General features: G+C 38.9%; 2 protein-coding genes across 2 annotated transcripts; one reads left to right on the top strand and one right to left on the bottom strand.

Annotated features, from left to right (window-relative positions):
• Window positions 1-2,015: 2,015 nt before the first annotated feature.
• OR52H19 (olfactory receptor family 52 subfamily H member 19) lies at window positions 2,016-2,996 on the bottom strand. Its single transcript, NM_001391407.1, has one exon. The coding sequence runs from the start codon at window positions 2,994-2,996 to the stop codon at window positions 2,016-2,018; it is 981 nt and encodes a 326-aa protein (NP_001378336.1).
• A 9,837-nt stretch (window positions 2,997-12,833) lies between these two features.
• OR52B6 (olfactory receptor family 52 subfamily B member 6) lies at window positions 12,834-13,844 on the top strand. Its single transcript, XM_001499194.2, has one exon. It carries the CDS (start codon window positions 12,834-12,836, stop codon window positions 13,842-13,844), a length of 1,011 nt encoding a protein of 336 aa, XP_001499244.2.
• Window positions 13,845-21,261: the final 7,417 nt, after the last annotated feature.

The raw sequence follows: 21,261 nt of genomic DNA on the forward strand, positions 1-21,261 counted from the left end.
TCTTGGGCCAGGATTTTTATAGGAAGAGTAGATATGTTTAAGCCATGAAAATGCCCAAGTCTTACCTTTGGTATACTCTCTCCGCTTGTGGAGACATCTGTCTGTCTTTGACTGTTCATTGTGTGGAAAAGAACTGGTGATAGGTAAGATGCATGAGTTATATATGAACTTGTGGTCATACATAAGGTTATATAGAACTTAGAGTTGAACGTTGCCATAACCTGCGCTAATAAAAAAGTTTTCTAGTAAATCAGTTAATGATTTTCCAGTGGACTAAAATAGAAACATTCTCTCGTGCCTCTGGCCTCTTTATTCATAATTCAAACCTTAAAAATTGAACTATACCCACCACTTTCCACTCCCACTTAAATAACAGCAACAAATCAATTATTATTTTACACATAAATGATATGGTTCTATTAGTATTATCCAAGAGTGGTTCCTTAATAGACAGCTGGCCTTGCTATCTAGTATTGTCATAGGAGTACAAATCAAATATTTCAAACTGGAAGTTCCCACAATTTAATTACTACTACATATGTGGCAAATTGTGTAACTTGAAATCATGTTGCTCTTTCATAAATAATTAAGTGGAAATTTTCTTATGCTTGTTTTAAAATTTTGTTGCTGTTAATTTTGAACTTTTTGAGGAACTGAGAAACTGTTTTCCATAGAGACTGCATCATTTTACAATCCTACTCATAATGTATCAAGATTCCAATTTCTCCATGTTCTCATCAATACTTGTTATTTCCCATTTAAAACAAAAATTACAGCTATGCTAGTGGGTGTGAAACACAGCAACAAAAAGAGATTGAAAAGTTACTTCCCTTCACTCTCATTCCTAACCAAATTCAAGCTGAGGTCCGGATTCCAAAGGGAATAGCATATATGCAGGTCCAGAAGGAAAAGAGAACATAGGTTGCTTGAAAAACCAAAAGAAGTGCAGGGTAATTGTAACATAAAGAGCATGTAAAGGAATGAGTGAGAGGAGAGGGGAAAGTTGAGTCAGTGGACACCAAGTGATAACTGATTAGATCCAATCTTGCCATAAAAGGCTTTGAAGTTATGTTAAGGTATTTGAGTTTTATTCCAGGCGAAAGGAGTAACTTTTGAGTGTTTTAAGTAGAAGATTGACATGATCTAGTTGGAGTTTAGTAAGACCACTCTAGTTTCTGAGCAAACAATGGTTGCGAGATAAAAAAAAATTAGAGGGAGCAAATTCCTAATTGAGGCTGCTGAAAAAATCCAGGAGAGAGAGAAAGTACTGATCATGTTTTAATGTGAAACATGAATGAACTTAAAGGATATTCGGAAGACATAATAGCAAACTAATTTTTAAATAATTAAAAAAAATAAATAAGATAAAGAGAAAGGCTTTGGCTTGGGAAACTAGTTGAATTCCATACCATTTAATAAGAGAGAATTCAAGAAAATGGGTGGATTGTGAAGAAAGGAAGAGGAGAACAAGGTAATTTTTTTTGCTTCACGTTAATTTTGAAGTTTCAGTGGGATAGTCAAGAGGAATCATCAAATAGAGAGTTGGCTGGGTGAGACAGAGAAAGAATTGAGAATAGAGCTTTAGACTTGGGAACTTTCAACACACCAATAGTTATTGCATTTATGTGCTTAATATGTGCTAAACAAATTTAACCCCACAGCAAGCTTATGAATTAAGTAGTATTTGTTCCTTTATTTTAAAATGAGGAATTTGAAACAGGATAAAAGGGCCAAAGGAAGAGTAAAACTTTTATGCATTTATGTTCTTGATGGTAGAAAATTAGGATTTTTCATCTGATGCCTATCATTTTCTTGAGACTTAAAAAATCCTTTCATTTCTCTCTCTCTTTTATACTACCAATGCATTCTTTCAACAGAATTAAGATCTTCAAATTCAGAGGAGTTAGAGCCATTGTTGGAGGGCTTTCTGCTAGGCATTTACATAAGTAATTCTATTAAATCAAGATGATTACTTGACTTCCCACAATCTCTCTGTCCATGTTCTCATCCCCAGGTCAGTGCATCCCTTTAGGAAAGAACAGAAAGATGACCTTCTCCCTGATCTGCTTTGTTTTCACACCATAAATGATGGGATTGAGTGCAGGAGGGATTGCCACATAGAGGTTGGCAAACAAAATGTGAAAAGTGCGAGAGATACTGTGACCAAAGCGGTGAGTAAGGACAGAGAATATGGCTGGTGTGTAGAATATGAGAATGACACTGACATGAGAACCACAGGTGCTGAGGGCTTTCTGGCGGGCATCTCTGGATGGAAGGTGGAAAACAGCATGAAGGATGAGAATGTAGGAAATACCAATGAGGATGAGGTCTGAGATAATAGTCATTACAGGCACAGCAAAGCCATACCAGATATTGATGGAAATATCAGCACAAGCAAGCCGGGCCACCCCTATATGCTCACAGTATGTATGAAGGATGATACGTGTCCTGCAGAAAGGCAAACGCTTCACCAGGAAAACAACAGGCAAAATAACACTAAAGCTCCGACCAGCAATGCCCACCATGATCTTGACAATTCTCTTAGGTGTCAAGATGCTCGTGTATCTCAAAGGGGAGCAAATGGCCATGTAATGATCAAACGCCATGCCCAATAAGATGGCTGAGTCCAGGAAAAAGCTGAAGTGGAGAAAGAACAACTGGGTGAGGCAGCCAGGAAATGTGATTTCCTGAGCATTCAACCAGAAGATGCCAAGTATTTTGGGGACACACGTGGTGCATAAGATGAGGTCTGCAGAGGCCAACATTGAGAGGAAGAAGAACATGGGTTCATGGAGGCTGCTGTCCATAGTGATGAGGTAGAGAAGGACACCATTACCTGCAAGGGCCACAAGGTAGATAGCGAAGAAAGGAATGCCAATCCAGATGTGGAAGTGCTCCAGCCCTGGGATCCCCACCAAAATGAAGGAGCCTGGATTGAAACTGGTAAAATTTAATGTGGCCATCATGGTGATCGTCATTCCCTGAGGACAAAACATGATATTTGACTTCTGTCACTAACAGGCCATAAATTCCCTTCAAGTCTTCTTACAACTAAGATCCCTTGTTTCCATCACACAATAAACACAAGGAAAACACGACCTACCTCTTTCACAACCTCTACAGCATTTACCAAGAGTTGTCAAGAGACCTCAATTAATACAATCATTCCCTACCTGTAGACATGACAATAACCAGATTGTTACTATGGTGGGACTATGTACCAACAGATCGATGACCTGGGAGCATATTGGCCCTTTGTCATCAAGTAATATTCCAAGATTGTCTTGTCCTCACCACGTAACTACGTCTGAGATTTCTCAAAGATGCAAGTATTGAATTTCTACCTGGCATGAGTCTCAGGAATATCTTCACCAAGGTATCCATTCAAAGAAATAACAGGGGCATATGTGAATTAGCAAATCTACATTCTCAATGTATTATTTGGATGCTGGGAGACCCAATCTACTTCTACCTACTTGCTTCCACCTCTTCAAACTCTAGCAGAAAATTTCCACCTAAACATTCCTCTGTCAGTTCATCAAGAATTCTCCAAGATTCGTTATCTTCTTCCTTCTATCAGCTTTGTGATCAGCTACCCCACTTCGTCATTACATCATTCTCTCACTGCTGAGGCGTGATGACCTGAGGGTTGACTGTGACTCTTCTTCCTGCTTCAGTCCCTATATCTCATCTGCCAGCTTTTATGATCCTTTCTGGAAATCCCTGTTTTATCTGCCTACTCCATTTCTTCTCCACTTCCTCCCTGACTCAAGCCATCCTAATCACTAATTGGAACCATAGTAGAAGAATTCCTATTCTTCCCAAATCTTGCAAACACTTTCTTCATCTCATGCTGCCAGATTGATCTCTCGAAAATTTGAAATCATCAAGACGCTCACAACCTTGTTTAAAAGCATGTAATTGTAGGTATTATATCAACAAAATATATTTTGTTTCCTGTTTTACAGTCAGTACTTTCCCTATATGTGTTAGTTCTACCTATGTGAATGTGTCTCACTTCTTCCCTAAAATGTATGTATATAGGCCTCCACATATTTCTCCATTATTCCTACATCTCGTTGCTTGTATTGCTGCCTTTTCCCTAAATGCAGTCTTGTCTTCTCTCAATGTGTCTAAATTTTACTCAGTGCTCTTGATCCTTACAAGTACTACTGTCTCCAGGGAAACGTCTCCAGCATTGCTGAACCATGCAATGTACTCCTCTGCCTGTACTATCACAGCTTTAAATCATTTGGACAAAAATCTATCAGATGGTTCCACTGAGCTTTGCATTATTTTACTGCTTATTCTCTTGGATTTGTCTTTCCTAAGTATGTCTATCCTGCCTTGATTATTGGGAGCTCCTCTAAACTACAAATTTTCTGTCTCCATATGTCTCTTCCAGAGTGGAAGAAGACAAGATTTCATACAGAGTAACCATTCCTACAGTCTCAGTAGTAAAACTAATATACCAAGCCTGTCATTTTTTACTAACTTTTCTTCTTTTCACATAAAACCTCTGAGTGTGTCCCATCTGGGCCAGAAAACATGGAAGGTTTATTACATCTTCCTCCATCTTCAAAGCTAGAAACAGTGGATTGAGTCTTCCTCATATCTCATTATTCTGACTTCTGTAACCACATATCTCTTTCTGATTCTGAATTCTTCTATCTCCCTCTTGTACTTTAAGACCATTACGATTACATTGAAAGCATTCAGATAATCTTCCTATTTGAAAGTCAGCTGATTATCAATCATAAGTCTCCTTTCACATATAAATAACATATGTGCAGATTCCAGGAATTAGGATGTGCATATCTTTGAGGAGCCATTTATTATATTGTTTACTCAAGGAGCTTTAACACTATCTGATCTTTCCCACTCTGCCTCTCCAATACTCCTACTACCAACACCACCTTTACCACACTCAGATAATACTCACAGGCACCTAATTTTGATGCTAGTGCTGAGTTAAAAAGTCAGATGAGGGCTTGAACAGGATAGTTCCAAGGATCAGAACAGAGAGATACAGGAGGGCACACAACACAACTGGAGAGAACATATGAAAAGAAAGAAGGGGAGGACACCCAGATGAGAAGTTGAAGCTTGAGAAGAAAGAAATTTATTTCCAGCTAGGAAAGACAGACACAGCTGGATCACATAACCTTTTATCTTTTGTTCATTTTTCTCAGGGGATGAGGAGACTCTGAAAAATGAGGGCTCTAAAATCTAGGGGGCCTCCAGGGACTCCAGTCCCCAGTCAACGCTATTAGTATGTAAATGCTTACATTTACATTTTCCTGGCCTGGAATGACATCATATACCCATAGGATACGATTCAGGGCTTTGGACAGAGGAGGGAAATCAGGACTTCTGGTATTCTTCAGCGTATGGCCTGCATAAACTGGTCATTTATAGATAGTGAAAATTACCTTTTGAGAGAATAAATGAAGTAAAATAGCTAGGAAGAATGGTGTGATAATGAGCCTTTAAATTCTGGACCCCAGAAGATGTTTATGTGAATGTTTGGAGAAAAGACAGTTGATTGGCTGGGACACTGGTGAGTTCCAAATGATGTGGTTGTAGCACAGATATGAACGCCAGGCTTTCAATGCCCTCTACATTCAGATGCATTCAGTCTCCCAACCCCAATGCTTCTCTTAGGTGAAGGTTTTCCTGGGATATGATGTCATCTTCTATTTCATTGAATGGGACTGTCCGGTGGTCTCTACTTGTAACTGCATTGAAATACTTCTCGGACTGAAGAAACTCAATGACTTCAGAGCAAGATGAGTTACACCTTTACATAAATGACACTCCAAGTCATTCCATATTTATTGAATGCTTACCATGTAGCTGGAGATACATTATTAATATCTAGCTGTTTATGGCAGAAACCTAAAAGTTATTCATACCACCACGTTTTCTCTCACTTCCCATATTCTCCTTTTATTTTATTGATTGTCTTAACGTATTGACAAAAAAAACCCACCATAGATCTCAGTGTCTCAGAGAGACTTTTCATACTGGAATTTTCTTGTATAAAAGGGTAACATATACAATGCAGAGCAAGCTTTGCATATCACAGAAAGAGCTTAAGGTACATTGTAATTTTGTGGTGCTAATTATGGTTTCCGTTTTACTAAATCAGATATAAATATCAAGTCCAGAATGACTCAAGGGAAAACAGACCCAGAATATTAAAGGCAGTCATATGCGGACTAGCTTGATATACCTAGTTTGGCATATAAAAATGGGTGAAATAACCTCTGCTACACTAAATTTTTTTTTTGACTCTGGCTGTGTCAGTGAGTTCTTGCAGATCTCTCAGTTTCTTACATGAAATTGGCTTTCTCTCACTTCAACAAGTCAGAATTGGAATTCCATAGCAAAAAATCTAATTGAGCACATGACACCAACCGCATCCGTTCCAACAATATAAAAAAAATAGCATTTTTGAATAAAAACACACAACATAGACACACACACAGAAAACTCTTTTAAAAACCAAAGTACAATATTAATAGATTGAAAACATTTAGAAACTAAACTGTTGCATCCAAGAGAAGATTAAGGGGACATGACGACTAAATGTAATGAGATTTCCTAGGGGAGACTCTGGGATAGAAAAAGGATATTAGTTAAAGCTAGGAAAATCTGCTATGGCCGTGTGTGCTAAAGTGTCCTTTGTCTCTGACCAGGACTCTGTCTTCTACCAGTCTCCATGAAACTGCAGAAAGCTAACTTAGCTTGCAAATAGAATAAACTTTCAGAGTCCTCACAGTTCTTGACATAGACAATTGGATATACAGGATAATTATATCATAACTTTGAGCATAAAACTAGGTAAACAAAATGTCCCTAAGAAACAATGAGTAACAAAAATATAAACTATCTTCACTATGGTCTCTTCTCTTTATTAAATCATCAAGATTATAATTTTTTGAACCAATAAATTTAATTATAAAGTGATTTGTTGAAAATGGAGCATATATATTCCATTGAGAATATTGTATCAAAATAGGTAGGTTTAATTATAGTTCTTCCGAACAAACATGGCTTATTTCCTGAACTTATGAAACATATAGTAAATGCTCAAAAGATCTTTAACTATTATTATTAGCTATTGCATATAATAAAGAATGTATACGTATACATATTATATTATCTGTTATACCAAAGAAAGTTTGGTATACCATACCCAGTTTATTACCATAAAGTTATTTATCTGTATAAATAATCTTAAAGAATTATACACTAGTATTTCCACTGCAAATATACTGAAAACAAATAAATCTTTCTGATATATAAACTCTATCAGAAATGGACTTTGGTTTTTACACATTTACCTTAATTAATAATAATGGGTGATTCATTCATGGGTAATCAATCAGTTCACTAATTACAACTAATGTACCATACTAATGTAAGATACTAATAATGTCTTATTAATTAGAGGAAATCTCAATACTATCTTTGTAAGCTCTCTATACCAGAAACTACTAAGAAAAGAGTTTATTACAGTAACAGTATACAAGATGATGTTTTTAAAAATCATTGACATTTCTCCTGTTACAATAATTCCCAAAAGTATGAGAAAAAAATACTCCTCTCATTATAGTTCCCACTTCTTTCTTTCCATTCTCTCCTGAACACTCTCCAGTCTCTAGCATCCCATGGAACGGTCCCCTTCCTTGTTCCCAATGATCTCCATAATGTCTCATCTCAGAGGCAATGTTTAGTCTTCAATTTACTCGACATATCAGCAGCATTTGAAAATTATGAACATTTCCACCTACTTTTATTGTTTCCTATCTTCATGTCTGAGTTTTTCTACCTTCTCCTGTCCCTTCTTCGATTTCATTGGCTGCTCCTTAATTTCTCCTTTTCTGGAGCCTCTGTCTCTTTCCTTTTTCAAACTCTTGTATTATCCCAGTACTCAGTTTTTAGCTCTCTTCTCTTCTCTTTCTAATTTTACTCCCTAGATAACCTGAAACAGTGTGTGTGTTTTAAATAACATTTATTAACTCATAACTCTAAATTTATCCTCCAGATTCATAAATCCAATCCTTTTTCAACATATCTACCTGGATGCTGGATAGGCATTTCAAGCTAAACATATCCAAAATCAGACTCTTACTTCTTCTCCTTAAATCACCTCATCACTGTAAATAACAACCTCATCATTGTAGTTGCTCAGAAAATAGCCTTTGAATCATCCTGCTTTCTTTTACATCACACATGCAAGCATCATTAAATCTCGTTAGCTCTACTATCAAAGTGCATTCAAAATCTGACAGTTTTCAAAACCTCTAATTCCCCATCCCTAGTCCACGTGAGCATAATCTGGAATTTTGCATAGTTTGGAATATTGTAACAGCTTCTTAAATGGTCTCTCTTCAGTTTATTTTCTATGTAAAAGCCAGAAATACTTCAAAACATGTAAATCATAACATATAATTTCTCAATGAAAAATCTTTCTGATGACCCGCTATGGACAATAGCTTGGCAGTTCTTTTTAAAACCAAAAAATAAACTTACTGTATAACCCAGGAATTGCACTCTTGAGCATTTATCCCAGAGAAATATATATATTCTCATGCATGAACATTTACAAGGATGTTCATAAAGCTTATAATAGCTAAAAACTGAAAACTACACAAACATTCTTCAAAGGTTGAATGACTAAACAAACTGTGATGTATCTCTTTCATTGAGTAAAACTTGGAAATAAACGGAAACTACTGGGACACTCAACAAATTGGATGAACCTCAAAAAAATTATGCTGAGTGAAACAGTCATTCTCAAGAGAATATATGATGCATAATTCCATTTAAGAAACATTGGTAAAATAATATAATTATACAGATGGAGACTAGATTAGTGGTTGCCCAAGGTTAGAGAATAGAGAGGGGATGGTTGTGGTTATAAAGGAGCAAAATGAGGGAATCTTGTGGTGATGTTACAGTTGAATAACATGATTTTAGTGGTAGTTATGCAAAACTCCATGTCATAAAATTGCATTGAGCTATACACACAGGCAAAATGAGCACACGTATACATGGGGAAATTGGAATTAGCTCTATAGACTGTACCAATGTCAATTTCTGGGTTTTGATATTGTGCAATAGATACACAATAAGGCAACGTTGGAAGAGGCTGGAATAAGAGTGCATGAGAACTCTCAATACACTTGTTTGCAAATTCCTTTGGATTTATTATTATTTCAAAATAAATGTTAAAAAAAACTCTTAGCATGTTTCTCCAGCTCATTAAGAACAAAATACAATCTATATTTCCTGGCTTACAAGGCCCTGAATGATGTGGCCTCTTCCCCACTCAACCACTTACCCCTACCAATTCTCCAACCACAATATGCCACTTCCTGTTCCTCAAATACACGAAGCAAGCTTATGTCTCTAGGTTCTTGTTCCTAATTTTACCTCTGCCAGGGATGATCTTCAACCAGAACTCTGAATGTTTGGCCTCTGAGTTGGTGCTGATCATATCCTTTAGATGCTCAGAATGTCTGTTAATAGATTTTTCTCTCTGGATTTGTGCCAAAACATATCCCCATGTGCCTTAGACCCTTGTGTTGAACAGAGGCATATTGGCCCAAATGCTGGGGGAGGAATCGGAACTAGAGAATGGAAGGATACACAAAGGGAGGAGAATCCTGCTCCTAGAGGAGAATCATTGCCCCCAAAGGAAAGGAAGGAATAAATACCACATGAGGCAAGGCCCATGATTCAATTCCATATATTAAGGAAGCCTAACCCATGTATGAAATGTTGAATGGAGAAACTGTGAGTCTGAGAAGGTCGCATCAGGGAGGTAGGTCTGGGTCAGATATTTTCAGGATGGAGAGGAAGTTATTAACATTAGGAATGAATGGGGAATGGGTACCAGATAAGTAGAGAGCTTTTTAACAATGTTCAAGGAGAAGCTGAGGGCTGAAGGGAAGAATGGGATAGGGTAGCTGGAGTGAACTGTGTTCTCCTGGGGAGTGGGATGGGAGAAGAGCGGTTAGGATGGTCGCTTTACAGGTGAGGATGGAGGAGTGATGAGTAAGTGATCCTTGTCCCTAAGCGGGATGCAAGCATCTTAAATGACACATAAACTCTATCCCCAGAATTGAGGAACAATGGCAGGAAAAGTTATTGTACTGCATTTGAGGGACATTTATAAAGGATCAAGTTTCAAGATGAAGCAGTCAGGTAAAGGGTCCAAAAAGGTGGAAATAGGATTTCACTTAAATAGAAGGGATATCTTTTCTGGTATGTTTTTTCAAAGATGACAGAAGCAAGAACTAGAGGGTGAGAGAACTGGGCATATAAGGAGTAGGAGGTCTGAAAATGGGGGCTTCCAGAAACACAACTTTAAGTGGAACTCGGGGATGTTCCCTAGATTGGGGATGCAGCAACATCAGTGGGTGCCTGAATTGGAGTGACAACAGAAGTCACGTGGATGAATGATAGGGACATACTTTAAACAAAAGCTACTTTGGAGGTTGATTATTCAGAAGGAGAACTGACCTTAGAGAAGGAAAATTTATGCAGGTGCTAATGTGACTGGCAAAGGTGAGATCATGTAATGGAGGATGAGCAGGAGTGAGGCTGTGCAAAGAGTGAGCACAACAAATGACACAGACTACAGACAAGAAGAGACCATGAGGACAGAAGATGTATGATTACAATCCTGTGGTTTTTTTGGTATGAATGCGGTTCTTTGACAGTGTGAACTTATGTGGCTGAGTAACTCAGAATTTACCTATTCCCTCATTTTTTAAATATTCACTACATGTCAACTTTATCCCAGACACGGGTGAATGAGACACAGCCCTGACTCTTAGGGAGCTCACAATATATTGGGGTTGAAAATATTTCAGTGTGATTAGTGCTGCAAAGAGAGGTAGATGATTACAGGGAAGTATCAGAGTACAGGGGAAGCACATTACCCAGCCATGGGGAATGAGAAAAGTCTTCCTGAATGAGAAGTACAAACTGGCTAGATTAAAGGGGAGGATGGAGGTAGAGGAACAGAATGTATAAAAGACTACAGAGAAAGAAGAGCATTTCAGAGACATGCATTCTGTCCAGTATTAGAAGAGAAAGCAGGGAACATGGATGGGTGAATCTTTCAGGCAATGGGAAATGATGTGTGCTCAAGTAAGTACCATGCTCAAAATTATCTTTTGGAAGTATAACTTTTCTGTGGAGGCTGGTTTAGAGACCTGAAGGACTGCAGGCTAGGAGACCAGTTGGGAAATCTTTGGATAAGTGATCTGGAGTTCTGAAAAGCAACATGGATGGCAAACAAAATAACTTAAGGGAGCTTTCCATACTTAGATAAGGTAAACTATATTACATCTATAACAAAGGGATCATTGAAATGCATGAGAAACATTAACACCACTTTCTCTGAGACTGGAAGGAACGAGAGGAGGATGGATGCAGAGATAAGATAAATGTACAGGGGCGGAATACTAATATGAGGAGTTGGCCTCTGTTAGAATTGAGGTCTCAGTTATATAGGAGGAAAGTTCAGTTAAAAGAGAGAAACAGGAAGTTCACAGAGGTAAAAGCTGTATATTGTGAAAACAGTTTAACAGGACTGAAGAGTCAAGCGACCTAATATGTAGTAAAGACTATTTGTATGGTTGTGTCATTTTCTTCACATCCTGACTATGTGTACTGAGGAAATCACTGGTTAGATTTAGTGGAATTCTGAGCATTTTCAGGGAAAATCTTGCAGAAACCAATTGGGACTGAGAAATTATTTGTCCCGGCAGAAGAAGAGATGGATATTTAAAATATAGATAGGGAAATAAGTAAAAAGATGTTCTTACATCAGTGATTCACAAACTTTAGCACGAATCAGAATCACCGGTGGCCTTGCCAAACCTAATATTGTTGCCTCCAACCCCAGAGTCTCTGATTTCATGAAGTTTGTTTTTGGGTTCAAGAACACACAAGTTCCCTGATGGTGCTAATGATGCTAGTCTGGGGACCACACTTTCAGAAGCATTGTTCCACATCTTCCTTCCTGTCCTGGATGATAGCACCACACTTTAGAGCCAAAGGGGTGATTCAGGAAGCACCACACAGTTTAATAAAGCTTCCAGACATGAAATTTAATTTAATACAACAACAGGACAACAATTATGCTCATTTTAAAGATCAGGAATTTGTTACTCAGAGAAAACACTGACGTCAAAAATCACAGTCACACTGACAGAGCAGATCTCAGAATTAGGTTTTTTTTTCACGCACCGTCCAGTGTTCTTTCCACATGCCACAGCTGCCTTCAATGTCTCCATACTTGTCACAGAGTCTGTGCCTGGGGGAAAGGAGATATAGAGTCTGCAGTACCCACTGCCCCGACCTGTTCCTCCACCTAGTCTGCTAAGCAGAGGCAATTGCCCATTGGTGCAGGACTCCAGCCCTCTGCACAAAGCTGGGGGTTTTGCAGAGCTCATTACGGTTCACATATCCATAGAGATTATCGAGATTGTTTTTGACATTCTAGCTATCCCTGCTCTTTCCAGAACCTGTCACACTGTGTGAGTATGGCAATGTTTTTGAGTCCTGTAGATGCCTGAAAGTCTTGCAGCTATGTGAAAAGCCTCTGAACGAGGACATAGAGCCCGTCTGCAGGCTGAGCCTTTCACCGTGCACTTTGTGCATAGCTCATGTGTGACTGTCTAAAGAGAATATACCTGTGTGCAGAGCCCATAATGTTTGTAGGACCTGTGAGTGCAGACCTTGTGGTTGTTTGCAAAGATTTATGCGCACTCTGCTAACATACACAAAGTCTAACCTACTTTTCAACTATGGCACAGGTAAGGGCTCTGAAGGAAATCATGGCCCTTTTATCTGCTAACAGCACAGCTGCTGTGAACAGCTCTGACACTCGCATGGCAGGCTGCTTGCTCATTGGCATCCCTGGGCTGGAGCACCTACACACCTGGCTCTCCATCCCCTTCTGCACCATGTATGTAGCTGCCCTGGCAGGCAACAGCATTTTAATTTGCGTCATCCTTTCTCAGCCAAGCCTGCATGAGCCCATGTACATATTCCTGTCCATGTTGGCCAGTGCTGATGTCTTGCTCTCCACTTCCACCATGCCGAAAGCACTAGCCAACTTCTGGCTTGGTTCTAGTCACATTTCCTTTGATGGCTGCCTCACCCAGATGTTCTTCATCCACTTCCTCTTTGTGGCTGACTCTGCAGTCCTGCTAGCCATGGCCTTTGATCGCTATGTGGCCATCTGCTCTCCTCTGCAATATGCTATAATCCTCACAAACACGGTCATTGGGAAGATCGTTGCTGCCACCCTGATCCGCAGCTTCATCATCATGTTTCCATCCATCTTTCTTCTCAAGCGCCTGCACTATTGCCGGATCAACATCATCACACATACATTTTGTGAGCACATGGGCATTGCCCGACTGTCCTGTTCTGATATCTCCATCAATGTCTGGTATGGGTTGGCAGCTGCTCTCCTCTCCACAGGCCTAGACATCATCCTTATTGCTGTTTCCTATATTCACATTCTCCGAGCTGTCTTCCACCTCCCTTCTCGAGATGCCCGGTCCAAGGCCCTGAGCACCTGCAGCTCCCACGTCTGTGTCATCCTAGTTTTTTACATCCCTGCCCTCTTTTCTGTCTTTGCCTACAGGTTTGGTGAGAGACGCATCCCACGCTATATCCATATCCTCCTGGCCAACCTCTATGTGGTCGTCCCACCTATGCTCAATCCCATTATTTATGGAATGAGGACCCAGCAGATTTTGGAAGGGGCTAAACAGATGTTTTCAAATCTTGCTAAGAAATCCAGATAAATTCTCCCAACTTGACCTCAACTTAGTCCTTTTCTATACCCAGCAATTGTACTATATTCACCCTATCCTCATCTCTACATCTTCATATTATCCCCATGTTATTCTCATCTCTGTCCCAATTTATTCAAATACATGCTCTCCTCAAATTCACTTTTGATTTCTTTTCTTAGAAATCTACAGTAATATCCATTCCACTTCCTTCCGTCTATTATTATAATACTTTCTGATACTATATCACCTCAAAAAAAAACTAATTAGCAGAAATACGATAACTTATCCAGAATCTACCATCCAAATAGGACTTTTCTAAGTATCCACTTGCATTTTCTCCCTAATGTGTTACCTAATCACTTGTATATTATTTTGACGCTTAGCTTTGCCAGTTCAACATCATTATAGCACCAGTTAATTCCCAGAGAGTCTGTTACATCCTAAAAGCAAAACACTTGGATCCTAAAAACAATATGGATTTATTGACTCCATTATACAGCAAGAGAGTAAGCTCTAAAACCAAAATTAATTGATACTTAGCCACCTGTCTATTAACCATACTGATGCTTCAATTCCACTCTCCTCATTAATTGTTTTTAATATATGGTATGTGGGCATATTTTTCTGTGTTTTAAATCATGGAGGAAAAGTATACATTGATGCTGAGACCACAATATCACCATCTACTGGCCTCTGGTAATATCAAAGCCTTTTGTACTTGTTCAAGATCCTGACACAGTTCTTCCTTGCTTGGGACAGAAATTTCTTTCTTTTCCTGTTTTCCAATTGGTGCTGTAGCATTCCTGACCAAACTACAGACTGGGAATGACTGGATGAATTTTGAATTTGGCCCTATAGTAGGCTCTTCTGGCCTCCCCTGTCCTTTCAAGATACTTCTCCATCTCCTTCTTTCCTCTGTTAACCCTTCCCACTCCCAAAAGCTTTCCTTACTTTCTGTCCTGATCTGCATATTCAGGTATGGGAGGCGGGAAGCGGAAGCCAGGTGGACTTCACCCTCCCTACAGAAGGTTTCACCTCCTCTACCAGACTTCAGCAGTTGGCTACTGTTGGGTGGAGAAATGTAGGGAATTTTGCAGGTCTAAAGTGTGGCCCAAACTTGGAGAGAGAGCACAGAATAGCTGATCTCAGGCCATAAAGTGGCTGTGTAAAGGTTATTGTCTAGCAGACTCTGAAGCAGGATACTAAATGAGATGCAAGAGACAGCCCTGAAACCTTGGATAAACAGATCGAGCCATCAGATAAGAGGAGATCGAGAGACCAGCAGCCTATATTTCTCTTTCTCTTTCTGCTCCAGATCAACTCAGTTTCTTTCTTTCTTTGTTAGTTTTAAAATTTAAATAAAAGTTTTATTGAAATATAATTCACAAACCATACATTTTACCTATTTTAAGTGTATGATTCAAAATTTTTTTATTATATTCATAGAGCTGTGCCACTATCAGCATAATCAGTTTTAGAACATTATCATTACCCTTTTTACCCCAACAAAAACTAGTATTTATTTAGCAATCACTCCTCATTTTCTCCCAGCCCACCTCCCAGCCCTAGGCAACCACTAATCTACTTTCTCTTTTTGTAGATTTAACTGTTCTGGACATTTCAAATAAATGGAATAGTACAATATATGATCTTTTGTGACTTGTTTCTTTCACTTAGCATACAGTTTTCAAGGTTCATCCAAGTTGTTGCATTTATCAGCACTTCATTCTTTTTCTATTGTTGTTACCTCATTCCTTTTGATGGCTAAATAATATGTCATCCTATGGATATACCACATTTGTTTATCCTTTCATAAATTGATGGACGTTTGAGTTGTTTCTTCTTTTTGGCTGTTATGAATAATGCTGCCATGAACATTCGTGTGCCAGTGTTTGTGTGGAATTAGGCTTTCATTTCTCTTTGGTATATACCTAGCAGTGGAATTGTTGAGTCATGTGGTTATCTGTATTTATCCTTTTGAGGGACCATGGGGCTGTTTTCCAAAGTGACTATACCATATTACATTTCCACTTGCAATGTTTGAAGTTCCCAATTTCCTCATGTATTCAGGAAGTTGTGCTATCATTTGTCTTTTTCATTCCAACTCACTCAGTGAGTATGAAATGGCATCTTGTGGTTTAGATTTGCACTTCCCTAATGCCTAATGATGGCAGGCCTGGTTTCCCGCCTGTTCTCAGTTGGCCTTCTTTTATACTCCTGGGAATGGGACTACAAATCCAATGTTAGAAAAGTAAATTAATGAATAAAATATGTTAAAGTCAATCCAATTCATTTAGGATGGTAGATGCCTTATATTTAGACTTCTGCTTTATTTTTCTTGGAGCCCATGCTTCAGCCCCCATCTCTTAAAGAAGATGATAATCTCAGCCCATTTTGTTCCCTGTATTGTCATGAAAATTGAATAACGGCTTGAATGTTTTGGGTGAAATTAAATGTGCTATACAAACGTGAAGAAAGAAAAATGGGAGAGAGTTTGTTAACAGAAGTGGGCTTTCCAGCTACTTACCAGACCAGGCGTTTACACAGCAGAAAGCAATGTCTCTGGGCATGCTGAGTGCAGTCTAGACCTGAAATTGCCATTTCCCTCATGCTTGTTCCAAATAAGTTTTCAGGTCTCCACTTGAGATGTTAGGGGACTACAGGAGAGGATGTGGTTGACTGCCTAAGAGAAAAGATAGCTCCTGGCCCCAGCCTTTTTCCTTGCCTAAAAAGAGATACTCCTTTCTCCTCTATCTGCTGGGTCAGACTTGGTAGACAACTGATAGACTCTAATAGAACACCATTATATCAGATGCCAGTCTGTGATAGTTTTGCTTATTGAAAATAGCTAGTTTTGCTATTGCTTATTGAATAAGTAATAGACATAATAAGAATAATGGAACAGAATAAATGTAGAACATCTTGCTGAAGTGCAGTGCAGCTCTCATGTCCTACAGTTCAAGTTGCCTTGGGTCTTTCCTGCAGTCCAGAGGAACATAGATTCTTTGCCTGCTGAACTAAAGTCAAGGCTTCAGAGAGGACAAATTGCCCTGCCATTCAGGTGAGTATGGGAAGAGCTAAAAGCAGCTACAGAAGGACCATTTAATTAAAGTGACCTCAATGCCACAGGCAAGGCTTTTATCGTGAGTGACTAAGCATGGAAAAACTCTAGAAATTCCACCATCTAGGGTATGGGTCTTGTATGGCCTGAGGACAAGACTTGGGTTCTTCCTTCTACAATGACGGACAGCATGGGTCATAATGCTACAACTCCCAGGACTGATTCAGAATTTGAAGAGGTAAAGGAGTCAGAGTGCTCCCAATGATGAGATCAACAAGCAGATTATGGCTCAGACTGCAGTTTATGTTGCCCAAGAACGAAGTTTGAAGTAATAAAAAATAATGTGAGGATACAGGAATCGGGGAGAATCGCCCATCCCAAGGCTCCTTTTACTTCACATTCCTCAATAATTTTGACAACTTGCCAAATTCTCTTACCATAGACACCTGTCCATTCCTGCTGATCATGAATCTTGAAGACTCAGATCAGTGCCCCATATCTGCTAACGGTTCACTATCTCATCTTCTGTGACCGATGATTCTCGTAATGGCTCATACCACACTTCACAAGACAAAGTGACTGACACTCCCCACCCCAAGCCTATCCATGTATTTCTTTCCAGTACACTTTGTACCTCCTGTGGGAGAAAAGGTAAACAGGTTAAGTCCAGAAATCACAGAACACTGCCCCCTTTCAGAAAGGTTTAGTCCGGAGGTCATAAAAGCAAGATTAGGGCCCAGGCAGATTATCCTAGAGAGCCAACAGGGGGTCATGAAAAGATGCAAAAATAAGATCTTCAGGATTTTGAGCCTGAGAGTCTCGTGGGAGGCAAAAAGGCGTCTATATTACCTTCTTTAGATGATCTGGTCCCTGAAAAGGAAGTCATATCCTTCCTTTCTTCCTCCTTCCCTTCCTTCCTTCCACAAGACAACTCTGAATAACTAGTATGTTCTGTATATTGTTCTACACTCTAGATATACACATTTAAACACAGAAATGATCCCTGACCTTGAGTTCAGTGTACTGTATCCCATGATTTTAACTCTCACATATTATGTTGACTCACAAATCTAAAAGGCTAGTGGCTAGACTTTAATTGGAATTGAATATTTATTAATCTCATATGAATGGTATCCAAGAAACGCTAACTTGATTTTAAAAACAACAACAAATAGGCATTTTCTGCAGCAGATTGCTTCACCTCCATAATTCGCTACCTTGATGAAGGGCCTTACCATCCTCCCAATAGCTTAAAGCAAAACCTATCTTAGATTCCCCCTTCTTCCTCCCTCCAATATGTTGCTGTCACTGAACCTAATCATTCCACCTTAGCAACTTGTTTCATCAGTTTCTCCATATTTTCACTCTCCTGCCTTAGTTTCGTTTCATCTAGACTGTTTCAATAGTCTGTGGACTGATCACCATGATTTCAGCATTGTGCACCTCCAAGCTCCCATCTACCCAGCCACCCAACAGATTTATCCAAAATACAAATAATTACATTTTCCATTGTCTATATGGTAATAAAATCAAACCCCATAGAATAGAGATTTATTGAATGGAAAGTAGAGTTGCAGATACATTACAGGATAACATCTATTCAGTACCTGATCTGCCAGTTAACTTTAGGCAAACAAATGTAAATTGAGTTTCTTAGAGTTTAATTGTAAAGCAGATATGCCATCCTTTCACTGTCTTCTCTGTGAGAAGCCGAATTTCAAGTGCAAAAATGAAATCTTTAAAAGCAAATGAGGGGTGAGGGTGGGTGGATTGGGCTTCAATGAAGTAGGGGTTCAACATTGTGGAGTGGGCAAGGAAATAAGAGAGACCAAGCAAAACCTTTTAGGAGAACTTGAATTGATTTGAAAGATAAAAACACATTTAAGTGGCCAGCCTGGTGGCGCAGTGGTTAAGTGCGCACATTCTGCTTTGGTGGCCCGGAATTCGCTGGTTTGGATCTCTGGTGCAGACATGGTACCGCTTGTCAAGCCATGCTGTGGTAGGCATCCCATATATAAAGTAGAGGAAGATGAACACGGATGTTAGCTCAGGGCCAGTCTTCCTCAGCAAAAATAGGAGGATTGGCAGCAGATGTTAGCTCAGGTATAATCTTCCTCAAAAAAAAAATTAAGAAAACAGCAAATACAGTGTGACCTTTGACTTGAAACTTTGAAGTAGCTGGTCTCTTAAAAGAAATACAAATCAGGGGCTGGCCCCGTGGCCGAGTGGTTAAGTTCGTGGGCTCCGCTGCAGGCGGCCCAGTGTTTCGTTGGTTCGAATCCTGGGCGCGGACATGGCACTGCTCATCAAACCACGCTGAGGCAGCGTCCCACATGCCACAACTAGAGGGACCCACAACGAAGAATATACAACTATGTACTGGGGGGCTTTGGGGAGAAAAAGGAAAAAATAAAATCTTAAAAAAAAAAAAAAAGAAATACAAATCAGAAAAAGAAATGCAAGTTGTACTGAATGGAATCAATTATCAACTGTTTGACTTATTCATCCTCAGGTTAAGAAAAGCTTTTAATGAAATGAGTTTTGAGCTAATGCCTATGCTTGACACTATCCTTCTTTTGAATATTCTCCTTCCCAGACCCAGATGCCAGACTTCCTTATCATCAGGACTCCCTTGAGCTTTGTCCTTGGCCCTTTGCTCTGTTCCTTCAAGGTGTTTTCCCAGGAAATATGTTTCTTCATCACGCCCCCTTGAATATCACCTCACATTTCTCTTCTTCCTTACTTGCATTCTTCATCTCTTACTCACTAGTCTTTTAATGTCCTTCATTAAGATGTGAGTGGGAAACTTGTATGTACATCTGGAGTTACTCATTCTTAATCCCCATCTACGTGTTGTTACCAAATTGCATGTAGAGAAAACTAATTATTTCACAAATCCATTCTCTTTTATCTATACTCAATAGCAGCTAGTTAAGCACTTATCCCTCCGTACTAAAGCAATAGCTAGAAGTTTACTGTCCCTGGATTTAGCCATTTTTGTTGCAACCATCCTTCTTTAGCCTGCTTACTGATGCCAGGTGATCTTTTCTTACATAACATTTAGACACTCAAAACATGTCATTCCCTACCTGCCCCCTGCCATCATTCACACGTACACCTATATGCACACACACCTGACTAAAACTCATTAGTGGCTTGACAATAATGTCAGGGCCATTCAATGGCGAAAGAATATGGTCCTGGGGCAATAGATATCCACATGCAAAAGAATAACATTGGACCTCTATCTCACACGATAAAAAATAACTCAAAATAGATCACAGACCTAAGCATATGAGCTAAATTATAAAACTTTTAGAAAACAATCCAAGGTATTCATGACCTTGGATTAGGCAAATCCTTCATAGATATGATACCAAAAGTACAAGTGACCAAAAATACTGGATTTTATCAAAACTAAAAACTTGTTCTTCAAAGGATGCAATCAAGACAATGAAAAGACAACCTCTAGGAGAAAATATTTACAAATCATAGAACTCATAAAGGTCTTGTATCTAGAATATATAAAGATCTCTTACTTAATAATAAAAAGACAAATAACCCAATTAAAAAATAGGCAAAGGATCTGAATAGATATGTCTCCAAAGAAAATACACAAATAGATAGTAAATTGTATGAAAAGATACTTGACACCATTAGTCTTTAGGGAAATGCAAATTAAAATACCAATGAGATACCACTTCACACCACTAAGATGACTATAATAGAAAAGACGTAATAACAAATATTGGCAAGATGTGGAGAAATTGGAACCCTCTTATACTGCTGATGGGGATGTAAAACGGGACAGTCACTTTAGAAAACAGTCTGGAAGATCCTGAAAAGAGCAAATACATGATCTAGCAATTCAGTTCTTAGGTCTATATACCCAAGAGAAATAAAAAGTCTATGTTTACCAAAAAAAAAACTTGTACAAGAAGATTCATAACCACATTATTTATAATAACCAAAAAGTAGAAACAATTCAAATGTCTAAAAATTGATGAATAGATAAACAAAATGTGGAAAATTCATATAATGGAATATTATTCACTCATCAAAGGAATAAAGTACTCGTACATGATACAACATGGAGGAACCTTAAAAATATTATGCTAAGTGGAAGAAGCCATGCTGCCCAACCTTCTGTTCTGACTTTTATCTGGGCATCCTGGTCCCTCTAGGCCCCACTCCTCTAATCCACCTTCCCAGACCAGGTCACACTCAACATCTCAGTCCCCTTGGAGCAGGAAGTTTGGCCTTTCTTTTCTTCTCAGAATTGCTGTGCCATTGAAACCCTATAGTTACAGTTCCTAGGCTTTAGAAGCTTTGCATGTATTCATAAGGACCTAAAAACAAACATTT

Source organism: Equus caballus, chromosome 7 (assembly GCF_041296265.1).
Source record: "Equus caballus isolate H_3958 breed thoroughbred chromosome 7, TB-T2T, whole genome shotgun sequence".
NCBI lineage: Eukaryota > Metazoa > Chordata > Mammalia > Perissodactyla > Equidae > Equus > Equus caballus.